This window comes from Prionailurus viverrinus, chromosome E3 (genome assembly GCF_022837055.1).
Source record: "Prionailurus viverrinus isolate Anna chromosome E3, UM_Priviv_1.0, whole genome shotgun sequence".
Classification (NCBI taxonomy): domain Eukaryota; kingdom Metazoa; phylum Chordata; class Mammalia; order Carnivora; family Felidae; genus Prionailurus; species Prionailurus viverrinus.
This window is the reverse complement of record NC_062576.1, coordinates 6,748,305-6,763,067: the sequence shown is the minus strand read 5'-3', so window position 1 is coordinate 6,763,067 and position 14,763 is coordinate 6,748,305. Positions and strand designations below refer to the sequence as shown.

Genomic DNA, 14,763 nt, shown 5'->3' with positions numbered 1-14,763 from the left:
TCAGTTCAGCTGGAAACTCCAACAAAACCCCACAAGGTACAAGTTGGAAAGGTCCCCTCCCGTCACTTTCAGTGACCTGACCCCGCCCCTGAGCTTGGTCACTAGGCATCTAAACTCCCGGCCCAAGCCCAGCAGGGGGCGTGCTTAGCGGTTACCACCAGGGCTTTGGCCAGCTTGCCGGTGTTCCAATGTGGGCCGTCACAACCCTCTCTGGCCTGGCTTTGTCACCTTTCAATGTTCCATAGGGGCACCTGGGTGGCTCAGTGGGTTAAGCGTCCAACTCTCGATTTTGGCTCAGGTCACGATCCCACGGCTGTGACACTGAGCCCCACGTTGGACTCCATGCTTTGAGCAGAGATTCTTGGGATTCTCTCTCTCTGCTCCTCCCCCCACTCACACTCTCTCGAAATAAACAAGTAAACATTAAAAATAAATAAATACAATGTGGCTATACCAGTTCCAACCCTATAGGGTTGCTATGAGTAGTTAATGCCTATTGACTGCTTGTGCTGGTGCCTGGTCCAGGATTCTCACCATAGTGCAGCAAAGGTGTGGCTACAGCACCCTTCCTGGGACCCTGAGGGGACTGACATTACGGTGGTGCCTTTCAAACTTTTTTTTTAGTTTATTTTTTGAGAGGGAGAGAGAACATGTGCAAGTGGGGGAAGGACAGAGAGAGGGGGAGAGAGAGAATCCCTAGCAGGTTCCACACAGTCAGCACAGAGCCCAACGTGGGGCTCAAACACACGAACTGTGAGATCATGACCTGAACACGAAATCAAGAGTTGGAAACTTAACCGACTGAACCACCCAGGTGCCCCTCGAATTTTTTCTGATCACGACCCACAGTGATATATACTATGACCTAGTACACGCCCCCACGTATATCTGAAACCTAGGTATCGTGACACACGCAAAATATTTTCTCTGGGTTCAATTTTTCAAATGCCAGTCGTGACCTACTAAATTGATTTTTACAGCCATTGATGGGCTCTGACCCTCAATTTGAAACACTGCTCTAGACCATACTTCCTTCCTTTTTCTGAACGGACCTCGTCTATTAGTTTCCTGTCACTGCAGGAGCAACCTGCCACAAATAGGGTGGCTGAAAACGCAAACATGTTCTCTTACGTTTCTGGAGGTCAGAGTCTCCTGTCTCAGCAGGCAGCGTGGCGTTCCTTCCAGAGGCTCCAGGGGAGACCTGGTTTCCTGGTCTTTGCCAGCTTCCAGAGACTGCGGGCGTTCCTTGGCTCCGTGGCCCAGCGGCTCTCTAACCTGTGGCCACATCTCTGACTCACCTGCCTGCCTCCCTCTCATAAGGATCCCTGGGATACCGGGCCCAGCTGGATAATCCAGGATCCTCTTCCTGACTTGAGCTCTTAATTATATCTGCAAAGTTCACAAGTTCCAGGGGTTAGGACATGGACATCTTGGGGGGGGCATTATTCTACCTACTGCACCCGGTTTCTAATTATACATGCATAAACAAGCAACCTAACCTCATAATTGATATACTGATCCACACGGGACTTGAGTCCACGTGGGGTCGCTCGTGCCTCAGCCACACTGCAGGCACCTGGGGAAACCCTGGCCCTTCACACCATTGCCTCCAGAGTGGGGCACATGTGGCTTCGGGGCCAAACTGAAGACTCATGCCTAAGCAATTAACCTGGGTTCTGAGGCAGACTTCGGATTTTCTCAGAATACTCTGCAAATAACTATTAAATTTTTCTTCACGTAGCAAGAGCCTTCATATGTGGTTCCCATTCTACCCCACTGTTAATAAGGGTCTGCGGGGCTATTATGGCGTCAGTGCAAAGCCTAAAAGCAAACCTCAGCTTTACTAACAGGAATTACCAATTCCTGTTTTTACTGCCATTTTACAGGTGAGGAGACTGAGGCTCAGAGAGGTTAACTGTATGGCTCAAGATCACACAACCTGGCAGAACTATAACCTGCCATCAGAGCCCAAAGGCTTGAATCAAAGGGCTTTGGCAGTCACCCAGAGGCTCTCCAGATGTGTAATAATTGTGGCCCCAGGCATGGCCTGAGTCTCGGAGCTAGTGAGAGGAAGAGGGGTGCATAGTATATAGCCCCCAGCACTGCAGGGCTGTGGGTTTCTGGCTGTCCTCACTGGGATGGGCCTTCCTCCCTGGGGGAAGACATGGCCCAAGTTATAAAACAAACAAACAAACAAACAAACAAAAAACCCACTCTGGCTAAATTACTGGAGGCAAAGTTAGAAATGTTTCTCCGTTGCTGTTGTTTCTCTCGTGGAATACATTTCTCTAAAAACCTCTGGGCCTGTTGGCCAAACCATGTGATTTAATTAAACTAAAAGACTTTTAGCTAATTCCTGTTTAGGGGCTACTTCTGTCTCTCCTCTGGGACAACAGCCTGTGCACTGGTGCAAACACATTTATACAAGCGGTCCCTGCCACCAGCGGTCCAGAGAGGAGGCCACAGCAAATACCTCCGCCGCAGAGATCCCCTCCTAGAGGGGAGTATCGTTCCCAGGAGTCACCGAAGGGCAAAATTACTCAAGAGGGTATCATGATGTCCTCTGAGAAGCATGGTTACCAGTGTCCTAAAACTAGAGCTGTCTTCAAATCACTGGGAGGCAAGGTGACCAAAGTAACGCCATTTTGGTTTTAGGTTGACCCTTAACCTAAAAGTCAGCAGATCATAGTCAAAATATCTGACTCATGGAAGACTGCAAGACTCCACTTCTTCTGGCAGTAAAAGCCACAAAGCTAAACATTTTTTTTTTTTTAAGTTTATTTATTTGAGAGAGAGTATGTGCATGTGCGGGGAAGAGGAAAAAGAATTCCAAGCAGGCTCCTGGCTGTCCGTGCACAGTTCAATGTGGGGATCGATCTCACAAACCATGAGATCATGACTGGAGCTGGACACTTAACTGACTGAACCACCCAGGAGCCCTTTTTGAGAGAGAGGGAGCTTGCGTGTGCACACGCATGCATGGCAGAGAGAGGGAGAGAGAATCCCAAGTAGGCTCCATGCTGTCAGCGCAGAGCCTGACATGGGGCTCGATCTCACAAACTGTGAGATCATGACCTGAGCCGAAATCAGGTGTTGGATGCTTAACTGATTGGGCCTCCCTGGACATTGCTAAAAATTGCTCCCTGTGGGTAATTCTGCAACCCTAAGACAATGGAAAAACTACCCAATGTAAAGGATAAACCCAAAGTTAAACCCTTTCTGTACAATTAGCTAATTTTTAAAACCTTATAAAACCTTTTGTTAGGGGCACCTGGGTGACTCAGTTGGTTGAGCATCTGACTCTTGACTTCCACTTGGGTCATGATCCCCTAGTGTCATTGGGTCAAGCCCTGCGTCGGGCTCTGCACTCAGTGTGAGCCTGCTTAAGGTTCTCCCTCCCTCCCTCCCTCCTCCTCCCTCTCTCTCTGCCGGGCTTGTGCTCTCATAGAATTAAAATAAAGCAACTTAGGGGCGCCTGGATGGCGCAGTCGGTTAAGCATCCGACTTCAGCCAGGTCACGATCTCGCGGTCCACGAGTTCGAGCCCCGCGTCGGGCTCTGGGCTGATGGCTCAGAGCCTGGAGCCTATTTCCGATTCTGTGTCTCCCTCTCTCTCTGCCCCTCCCCCGTTCATGCTCTGTCTCTCTCTGTCCCAAAAATAAATAAACGTTGAAAAAAAAAAAAATGAAAAAAAAAAAAATAAAGCAACTTAGAATTTAAGATTTTACCCTAAGGGGCGCCTGGGTGGCTCAGGGGCATCCGACTTTGGCTCAGGTCATAATCTCACGGTTTGTGAGTTCAAGCCCCACGTCAGGCTCTGTGCTGACAGCTGGGAGCCTGGAGCCTGCTTCAGATTCTGTGCCTCCCTCTCTCTCTGCCCCAACCCACTCACATTCTATCTCTGTCTCTCTCAAAAATAAATAAACATTAAAAAAAAAAATTAAAAAAAAAAACCTGGTTATAAAGATTTTACCCTAAAAATTAAATAGTTTAATGAAGAATTTGTCCATAGTTTTCTACTAAAAGTAGTTATAACGAAACAAAACCAAAAACACATTCAGTATTTTTATTTAACTGTTTAGCAGACAATTTACATATCTCCCCACCCTTTCCTTTAAGTTAGTGTGACAATTTTCCATAATAAACTACTTCAAGAGAAGCTTTGGTCAAGAATGGAATGAAATAGCAAAAAACAAAAAACAAAAAACCCAAATCATTGCTGCTTTTTTAAAAAAACCAACACTTTCACCAATTATATTCAAACAAAAACACACAAACAATATTTGCGCGATACGTGTCTTCAGTGTTTCCTTGCGGCTGGCTCTCCTCACCACCATGCAAACGGCGGGCCGTGTCAGCACACTTTGTCACTTTTGTCAGTTTGTCATGCTGGATCTGGGAGGCTCACGCAGCTTCACATTATCCGGAGACCCTGGATAGAAGACTCCAAGGTCTTGAAAATGGCAGGAAGAACACCAAAGGTTACTGAGGACTGTGGGTCCTGGAGTCTTCCCCCTGACCACCCTCTCCTCCCTGACCTACCTCCAACAACCCTCCTGCCCTGTGCCCCCCAAATCTGGCCCCGCCCACCTGTGAGACATGCTCTCCCAGCACTGGGCCCCCCACCGGCCCTTTCCAGCCATGTGCTCCCCTGTCCCCATGGCTCCAAGCCAGGTGGGATCTGGAAGCGCTCCCACCTGCATGTTTCCTCCCTGTGCCATTGGCCCATAGTGATGAGGGCCAATATGTGCATGTTCTTTGCCTCCTCCTACGTCATAGGCCACATAGCAGCCAGCCAGGTGCACAACACACAGCAGGTGCTCAAAGGCAGACGGACCAAGGGGAAACTACCCTGGGACCTCCTAGCTTAGAGGGGTCAAAGAATAAAGTGTAGAGTGTAACTGCCCAGGGAGCTAATTTCACAGCCCTGATGCCCAGGATGGAAAGTGCAGGAAGACAAAAAGGTGGGAGGGTGGGGAGAGACTTTGAGTAAGACACTTTGTTTCTCCCAAATATTCTGGAGGCTATTCCATATTATGTATTTCACCCAAGGAGCGGGGGCGGGGGGACACCGAACACGGTGGAAATGCACAGGCAGTAGCAAAACTCTGTGAACGTTAACCTGTTTTGGAGGTTAACCACTGAGAGATTAAATTTACAGGGCTGCACACAGGGGCCAGCCTCTCCTACTCCTGCTCCTCCTCTCTGGTTCCTCATCTTGTCCACCATCTGCCCAATCGCCAAGCCAGAGTGTGAGGGTCCCCCTGCTTGTTCCTCAGTGTCACGATGCCCTTCCATTTGGCCTCTGAAATCTCCCTCCAATGCAGAAGTTCTGGGTCACAGCCCCTGCCACAGCTGGAGATCATCTCCTCACTGGATCACGGGACTCCCCAGCCTCTGCCCAGGCCGCCCACGCCTTACTCTCTGGTGCTTTGCTGTCTGGCTCTGGACCAGCTCCTGGGTGTCTGCAGACAAAGCCCAGCTCCCTCTCTCTGACCACGCCACAGGCCCTTCTAGTTCCCTCTGGTGCTTCTGTAGGACCCACATCACAGTGCAAACCACCGGAGGTGCCTCCAACCAGAACGTGCTCTGAGCTCGGCTGGTCTGCACCTGCGGCTCCTACTTGCCCCGCGCCCCCGCGTGCCCTGAAATCCCACCGCACCTGGAGCTACAGCTCAGCCCATCCCTTCCCTGCAGCGCTGGCAGTTTATGTGCCCCCCGAATTCCTCGGTGTAGAAACACGGGCACTGGCCGCTCTTCTGCGGATCCACCTAACCCCCACCCCCTCTGCCACACGAACCCCTCTCACCTCGGTGTCCTCAGTGCCTAGTACGAGGCCTGGCACCCAGCAGACACTTAGCAAACGTTTACTAGATTAATGGGTGTAAACCACAAAAATGTATCTATAAAGACACTGGTGCCCAACACAGGGCCAGCTACAAAAACAGCACTGGATTTTTTCCTCCACGGATAAATGGACATCTAGAAGGATGTACCCCAAAAGTCACTGAGAAAGTCTGGTTTTCTTCCAATGGCTTTCAAGTCTTAAGGTTTTTTGTTTTTGTTTTTTTGTTTTTTAAAGTAACCTCTACACCCGATGTAGGGGTCGAACTCACAACCCCAAGACCAAGAGTCACACGCTCCACTGACTGGGCCAGCCAGGTGCCCTGACTTTGGTTTTAAAGACGACTACAGTCTCCTGTTCTACATTTCTGATGTGCACTGGATTTGACATTTTGTTCCAAGAAATGAGAAACATTCTGGTCACAGGAAGAATTTCACACAAACAAGATTTCTTTTGAAAAGCAGAAAATACCTTGAAATCCCAAATTGTCATGGCTCCATCGATGCCAGTAGTGCAAAATTTGCGACAATCTTGTTTGTCCACTTCATAAATAGACACTTGACTGAAAAGAAGGAAAAACAAGAGAGACGGTAAGATATGTGGTGGGAGTGAGTCCCAACCTTCCTAACAGTGTAAGGGCATTTTAAGGAAATGGAATTCCCAACCACAAAATATTAAGTTGTCCATCAAGATTAGGCTGCGGCAATCTGCCTCAGAAAACATTCAAGTGCACCTCGTTACCAGACATCCAGAAAAGTCAAGACTGAAAAGAGAGAAAAGGTAAGAAGCTGTATTAATTACAGTGACGCAGAGAAGCAGGACGAGCCAGGCACACAGCATGCAAACTGCCAGGGAGCAGAGTGTGGGCAGGACCACAGCAATGACGGAGATGGAAACAATTAAAAACAAAACAAAAACAAACTAGAGGCAGGATAAAGCATGACTGAAATCCAACTGGCTCCAAACAGAAACTCCCAAATCACCCTCCAAGACAACCAGGGCCTGTAAGCCAAGAGCTCTCCCTGCTCTCCCTGCATTTGAAACTAATCACTGCAAACATGAGCAACACTCAGACACCCTGCAGGATTCCAAGCAAGCAAAGTAGAGGAAGAGATTAATGCAGCAACTTGTCTTGGCCTAATTATCTGAAAAACTTTCAAGAAAATCAATTCCACAGCTCAGACAATATTTTTCTTTCTCCTCTGAAACGTCTAGAACATTCTGTCTGGGGAAGGAGATGGCAAAACGGTGCACACGGCCTGTTTCTGTACAGCCTGTAAGCTAAGAATAGCTTACGATTTAAATGGTGACAAAAAAATGAAGACTATTACTTCACGATGTGAAAATTATGCGGAAATTCAAACTTCTGTGTCCATAAAAGTTGTACTGAAACACATCCACGCTCATTTAGATACATACTGCCAATGCCTGCCTGTGTGCCACAACAGATGTGCATAGCTGACAGAGCCTCTATACCTTCTCAGGACCTAAAATATCTACCCTCTGGTCCCTTACAGAAAAAGTCTGCCGATCCTTTTTGCTTAAGGGCAAAGAGGATTTAATATCTGCAAATAAAAGGAGCCTTGCCAATCTCCAAGGGTCTTTTTACTTGAAAGTCTCAAAAGATGCAATGAGTTGTTTCCTTCCTGATACATAGTCTGCAGAGAAGCTTCAGAGAAATTCATAAGAAATAGTTTTGAAACTCATTCAAGACAAAGAACCTGAAGTGTGGAGAAAAGTTCTGTTAGGCCTCCAAGATATTAATTTTTTTACTTTTTTTTCTTAACATTTATTCATTTTTGAGAGACACAGTGCAAGTGGGGTTGGGGCAGAGAGAGAGAGGGAGACACAGAATCCGAAGCAGGTTCCAGGCTCTGAGCTGTCAGCACAGAGCCTGATGTGGGACTCAGACTCACGAACTGTAAGATCATGACCTGAGCCAGTCGAACACTTAACCAACTGAGCCACCCATGCGCCCCTCAAGTTATTATTTTTCAAGAGAGTGCAGATATTTTCAGCCTACTTTAAGTCCAGCAGCCCTTTCCATTGAACATGATCACAAGCACAAGGTGCATTTAATAATTCTCTCAAAGAGAAAGTCTAGACCTTTCTGTTCTTCTTCCCACCATCATCACCACAATGAAAATCTCTCAACACAAAAGGTCTAATCAAAAAGAGAGAGTTCTGTGGTACCTAACTCTGACCACAGTCATTTAAAATATCAAGAGCAAACTACACTTCTCTAGAGTTAAAACAAACAAACAAAAAATCAAACCTTTTGGATAAAACACAGTTCACATACACCTGATGAACACTTAAGTCAAGAAACTCCTTGGTTTTACCATATGGTATCAAATAATTCTGTTTCTTTCATTAAATCATCTTCTTACTGGTGTGTGTGACTAGAAACCCACGGATGAAATGACGGGTATAACCAGTGTTCCTGTCCTGTGCTCACTGAGAGGAGCAGGACGTTCAGGAAGGTCTCCTCTCGTTCTCAGCCACGGTCTAAGAATGCCAGCCCTGGGAGGAGGTGGCTCACACAGCGGTGGCGGCAACAGGACCAGTGCAGCTCGAGGTGGGGGAGGCTGTCTCGTGCCATCTGCACTTCAAAGGACAGAACGACTCTGTCACAAGCTGAAAATAAGAGTCTGCAGTCGGGAGGCTAGAGACTTGTCCCTGCTCTTGTTCCCAAAGGAATGTCTGGGCACACAGCACACACGACTGGCACAGGGATCCAGCCAGGAAACAAGGAGGCAGAAAGGCATCTTGGTCACCTAAGCGCTTCTCTACATGTGGTCGGGGCCCTGGCTGCAGGTGGCTGAGTGGCACCTACGTGATGCTATTCTGGTGCAGCGTCTCCAAGGCCGTGTTGCGGTCCTCAGTCGTGGCCCTCTTGTCCATGTTGCGGAAGCGTTCCATGGCGGACATGTTGCGCTGGATGCTCTGTTTTGGAATGTCTAGTTTGGAGACGAAGGTCAAGCAGCCACGGTCATCGTAGTTAAAGAGCATCGGGCAGCAGTCATGGCCCTGAAAGAAGACATCGGTGAGGCCTACCTACCAGCCCCTCAGCAGAAGTCACCACTGCACTTAAACACACACAGACACGCACACCACACACCACACCACCCAGTCTCACAGGCCAGCTGTCCTAAAAGGCTGTGCTGGCCTGTGAGAGCACAGCAAGTCACAGAGCACGCGCTGTTCCCGTCCTGGAGAATTAAATACAGTGTACTGCGAGGGGAAATAAAGAGAAATACTCACGGCAGCTACAACGCTGTTCTCGGAGACAAATGACACACTCAGCAGGGGCAGGAACTCCGTTTTCAGAGTTGAGACCCTAAATACAAGAACAATTGTTAAATTGAGATGGAACAGACCACACAGCTTCTTTATAGACACAGAAGATGACTAAGGACCCATTTTCACAGGCGCCTGGACAGTATAAACAAGCTCTTATGCTTAAAAGGAGCCCCATGACCTACACTTTCAGGAATCAAGAATCTCAAGCCCGACAGAGCCCTGGGGTAACCTGCAGAAACAGAGGTCTTTGGCCTCTCTGGCCTGGGCCCCACCTGCTTCTGGGGCCTCCCCACTCATGACAGACTGGTCTACGGCACGGTCCCCAGTGACCCTTATTCTTTCCCGTCTTTTGCCTTTGCTCCCACACCCTTTACACACATGCTTATCCAAAGTCCACATGGTTTCTGAAGCTCAGCTCTAATTAGATCACCTCCATGAAGCTTTCCTGGGCCTCTTCACCCTAAAGTGGCTTCTCCTTTCTGGCCACCCAACACTCTTCCTGTCACTGTCACTCATGACTGAACGCCTTGTGCTGCCATCCTCTCCTCGCCCGTGTTCACCCTGGGCTCCCAGAGAGTGGGCACAAACATCTGAAGAGTCTATTCTCTTTTTTTCTGCCAGGCACTGGGGGAGGAGCTGGAGCCACTGATGAATATGACACTGCCTTAGCCAGCCAGGATCTCACACACAACTGGGCTGGGGCACATGTGTGTACATGTACAGATAGTAGTTATCTGCTCCAGCACCTGGCCAACAGGTCACATAGAGATGGCAGGCACACATGCGGGTTGATGAATTAGGATCTCAGAGCTTCATCTAAAAGAGGATGCATTTAGAAAACTATGTCTAAGGAGACCCCCTCCCCCCCTGCCAATACCACTGGCATCGGATTAAAGTCCTAATACCTCATCTTAAGGCCTTACTGAGACACCTTACTATATAAAATACTGGCTGTTACTACATAAAACATTTATGTTCGAGAAGGGGAAGGGTGGAGAATGTCATCTGACTTGCAGGACTGGAAAAGCCAAATCATAAATCAATAGGAAGGCAGACAGGGGCTTGTAATAAGCATGTGCTAAAAGCTTATTACACATTACAACAAACTGTACACAAATCAAATAACTATGACATCAAAACATTACTGAATAAAAAGCAAATTGCTGTACAAAATGTATAGCATAACCCCATTTGTGTTAAAAATGAAAAGATACATTAAGTACCTAAATGTGTATAGAAACCTGGGAGACCACAACATTTAAGGTGGTGTTTTCAAAATAAGTAAGAGGCGCTTGGGTGGCTCAGTCAGTTAAGCATCCGAATTTTGATTTTGGCTCAGGTCATGATTTCATCGTTTGTGAATTCAAGCCCTGAATTGGACTCTGCATTGACAACCACAGTGCCTGCTTGGGATTCTTTCTCTCTCTCACTCTCTGCCCCTCCCCCACTCCCTCTCTTAAAATAAAACAACTCCCCCCTCTGCCAAAACCCACAATTCAATCCACTTAGGAAAAAAATATTCTCTCTGAAATGTCACTTTGTTGTCACCATGCAGCAGAGGGAGGCAGAGTCACCTGATGTGAGCAGTTCTCAGCACACAGCAACAAGTTGGGAAATCTTTAAAGGTGGGTAACCTTTAGCTGCCAATAAAAAAGGATTCACCAGGAAAGACAAAGACTCGTAAGGGGAAGGAATTCCAATCATCATCTCTGTCCCTCCAACATGATGAGCAGATAAAAATTCCGACGTCTGGCAAGGTGCCTGGTGCCCTCCCCAAGGCTGGGCAGGTGTCTCACTCACAAATGAGTCACTGTAATTCGAGTTCTTCCAGCACTCCAGACGAATTGGCATCGGGTTTTAAGTATTACTGGATGGAGTCCCAAATGAATGGAGTCACTGTTCCTTGACTACAGAGTAAGAACTTATCTCCTACTTAAGGCTGGGGGATGACATTTACCTGTTGTAAGGAATCCACAGTAACAGACTAAACTAACCACGTGAAGGAACTCTTAGCAGCAGCAGCAGCAGCAGCAGCAGGCCAGGAGGGTCCTTCAGAAGAATCACCATCACTACCTCCATTAAGAAGTGTTTCTGCAAGTGAGACCTAACTCTTTCAAATTTCCCCAAAAGGACAATCTAAACGTGTGTCTGGGACTTCAAAGGCGGCCCTGCGGTTCTGGGTCAGAGTTTTATGCTCACATCCTGAACCGGCACCCAGGGAAGAACAGCCTTGGCCAAGCTGCGGAGAGATCCCAACCCCACTCCCTAACTCCAAACAAAAGGCAAATACTCACTGTACGCTTTTTGAGGCATCGGCAACGGATACGGTGCTGTCATGGCTGACCCAGGCCAAGCGGCTCCCACTGGCAGAGAAGCTGACCCCATGCACCCAGCCACCAGTGCCACTGCCACCAAACTCTGACATCAGCTGACCAAAAGGCATCTTGCTGCCCCATGGCGTACTGGCCGGCTTTTCATCCACTTCTTTAATGTAGGCAGAAAACACTCTGTAGTTTAAGGGGCAGGAAAGAAGGACAAAGCAGGTGAAAATATGTGTATAAAGAAACAGGCCACAGGCAGCTGCCGTAAGGGGTCTTAGGATGCAAAGAGATTAATCCTTGAAGAGCAAAACATGACAAAGTCACACACACAAATCTCTTAAGACAAGAATGGTCGCAGGCGTAGGGGTGCAGTTCTAGAAGTAATGAACACAAAGGCCGTTCCCTCCCAGGAGTGCGGAATTCTGGGGGAGGGTCCTGCTGTCACACCGCCCCCTCGCACATGGCAGACCCCGCTGAGCACAGCATTCCTTCCTGTCTCAACACAGTAGGCCAGGAAGCCCACAAAGCCCAATGGCAGAAGAGGAAACTATTTGCTACGCTGCAATAAAGCAGTGGTATGAACCCATTTAAAGAAAGGGACACCCAAGGAGGAAGCCAAGGGAGACCAGTGAGAGAGCGGACAGGCTCCCCCTCGTGCTATCAGGAGGGCGGGCTTCACGCGGCCCTGGGCTCCCTGTCGCATCTCTGTGGCAGGTATGGTCTGGGTTGAAGAAGGGTGCTTTCCAGCCAGCTGTCAGCAGCCTCTCTCTCGAATTCCATGAAGTTGTGTGTGAAGAGGGATAGAGAGAGGCTGGGAGCCCCCCCCCCCCCCCCCCCGGCTCCCGATGCTACTTCTACTTCATAGAGCCTCTCTTCAAGAACTTCTGGACCTAGAGACTCCCTAAAATGATCTGGGATATTTCCTCCCAAATGACAATGACAGCAGCAGCTTTGGAAGAGGCAGAGCACTAGGGAGGCAAAAGGCGCAGTGAGATTACAGGACGTGACCTCAGAATCACTGGGCTTTATTTTTTTTTTATTGAGTAGAGCTGACACACAATTTTACTTTAGTTTCAGGCGTACATCACAGTGATTCAGCTTCGCTATGCTTTATGCCCCGTTCACTGCTGGTGCAGCTGGCATCTGTCACCATACACCGCTCTTGCGGCATCACTGACTATATTCCCGGTCATTCCCGTGACTCACTTTGTAACTGGAAGCCTGTACCTCCCTCTCCCTGTCACCCATTGTACCCATCCCCCCACCCCCCCTTCCCTCTGGCAGCCATCAGTTCGTTCTCCATTTTTATGGGACTGAGAATGAGAATCATGAGAATCACTGGGCTGTAAGTTAGCATCGCAACGGCCACTGCTTTAGCCACCGGAGACCAAGACATAGCTGGTGGTTCTCAGACGCCAACTCGAGAGTGCGACCTGAACAGACTCTTACCCACAGGACTACAAGTCAAAGCAAAGTTTATTTCTGGAAAGTAATATTAACAAAAGAATTGGTAACCTATTTTCACAGTCAGATTTTTTAGACACAGCTTGATAACCCAGGTGGTATGGATCATTCAGCTTCATCTTCTACGGGAGCTAGAATGACTCTGGATAACATGTCACAGACAACAAAACTTCTGAATTCTCCTTAAAAATGTCTATGCATCTTTGCTGTTACACTGATTCTTAAGTAGAAACAAATTTTTTTTTTTTAAGAACCAATCTTTTTCCAGAGAGTGCCTTGACACCCCTGTACCCCCCATTCCACAGCCAAATTCCCACACGTATCTTTAAAAACCAACCAACCAACCAACCAACCAACCAGTCAACATGAAGTAACATTTATTTGCTTTTCTTCTAAGGGAAGAAAGCCTTCTTGATAAAGAATAACTTTAAAAAGAAATTACACCATTTGACCTTAAAGTTCTTAGCAAAGTGGCTGTTTCTTCTAGCCTCCCACGAACAACAAATAAAAAAGCTTTAACTGAAAAGGAACAGTGCAGTAATAGCTCAGCAGTGCACTGTTCAGCTATGTTTTGTCGTTTTAGCCTCACTCTGGAATCTGCCAAGTCCCTGCCTGGGTTATCAAACAAGAAACAATACTGTGGTCCGAGGGCCACTAGATCACTGCTCCAAACACGGATGCTCTGCCTAAGGTGAACTTCCGGGCCCCACTCTTACATCTCCCCACTCCCGCGCCTCCAAGTCCACTTCCCTCTACCTCGGCCATCTCTGGTGCTTGCTTTCCTAGATCACAAGCTCCACTCATCTTCGAATCCCTTGCAGTGCCTAGCACAGTACTTTGCAAAGCAAAGAAACCTTAAGAATAAGTGAAAGATGGGGACGCCTGGATGGCTCAGTTGGTTAAGTTTCTGACTTCAGCTCAGGTCATGATCTCATGGCTCGTAAGTTCAAGCCCTGCATCGGGCTCTGCAATGACAGTGCAAAACCTGCTTGGGATTCTCTCTCTCTCTCTGCTCCTACCCCACTTGGGCTCTCTCTCTCTCTCTCTCAAAAATAAACAAACTTAAAAAAAATATGTTAAAGATGAACAATGAACAGATCAATTCTGCCTACCAATTCTCATTTGTTCCCACCTGCATTTGAAATCACACGATCCTGCTGCCAGCAAAACATTGTTAGGATGCCAATCCAAGCTGAGGACTGTGGAGCGAATCGGCTTTTTAATGTGCTTGCTGACCCACCTACAAAAGGAGAAAATCCATTTCAGTTTATCCACACATCAAGCAACAGCTCCCAAAGGACCTACAAGTGCGTGTCAGGTGAAACACAGGTGGCTACCAGGCCTTCCGCCAGAGACCGGAAAGGAGAGAGGGAGAAGAGCCGTAAATGGTCCTTTCGATTCTGTCTTTTACAACATTCTCATCACAGCAGCCCCTTCTGAGCCTTCCTGGCTATCATGGGATCCCCGTTAGTAATTATATTTATGGATTAACTCTGGATACGGCTCCGTGGAATTTCAGATTACATGTGACCTTAACCTTTCAGATAAAAATTGCAGTTTGAATTACTTACATTTTTATGATAAACATTTAGTGACTTGTTATTTCATTTCGGGTTAAGTCTGAGTTGTAAAATAACTTCATTTCTTTTCTAAGCCTCTGTGAAGCTGCAAATTCTTTTTTTTCACAGAGGAATCACAACCAAGAAAATCACAACCTCTCAGAAGTTCTAATTCTCTAGCTCCACTCCAGAGATATTTATGTCTGAGATTTATGTCTGAGATATATTTATAACTGAGATCAGTTATTATTCCGGCTTAGCTAATTCAACTT

At 47.5% G+C, this 14,763-nt stretch overlaps 1 protein-coding gene across 1 annotated transcript in view; it reads right to left on the bottom strand.

Moving 5' to 3' along the window:
* Window positions 1-4,051: 4,051 nt before the first annotated feature.
* Window positions 4,052-14,763, bottom strand: part of ARPC1A (actin related protein 2/3 complex subunit 1A) — a 28,941-nt gene continuing 18,229 nt past the window's right edge. Inside the window, exons 5-10 of the mRNA XM_047838814.1 lie at window positions 14,065-14,172; window positions 11,442-11,654; window positions 9,109-9,184; window positions 8,681-8,874; window positions 6,316-6,406; window positions 4,052-4,452 (exon numbers count right to left, since the gene is read on the bottom strand). Of these exons, the coding sequence (XP_047694770.1) occupies window positions 4,414-4,452; window positions 6,316-6,406; window positions 8,681-8,874; window positions 9,109-9,184; window positions 11,442-11,654; window positions 14,065-14,172 (721 nt within the window). The 3' untranslated portion in view covers window positions 4,052-4,413. The remainder of the gene's footprint in view (window positions 4,453-6,315; window positions 6,407-8,680; window positions 8,875-9,108; window positions 9,185-11,441; window positions 11,655-14,064; window positions 14,173-14,763) is intronic.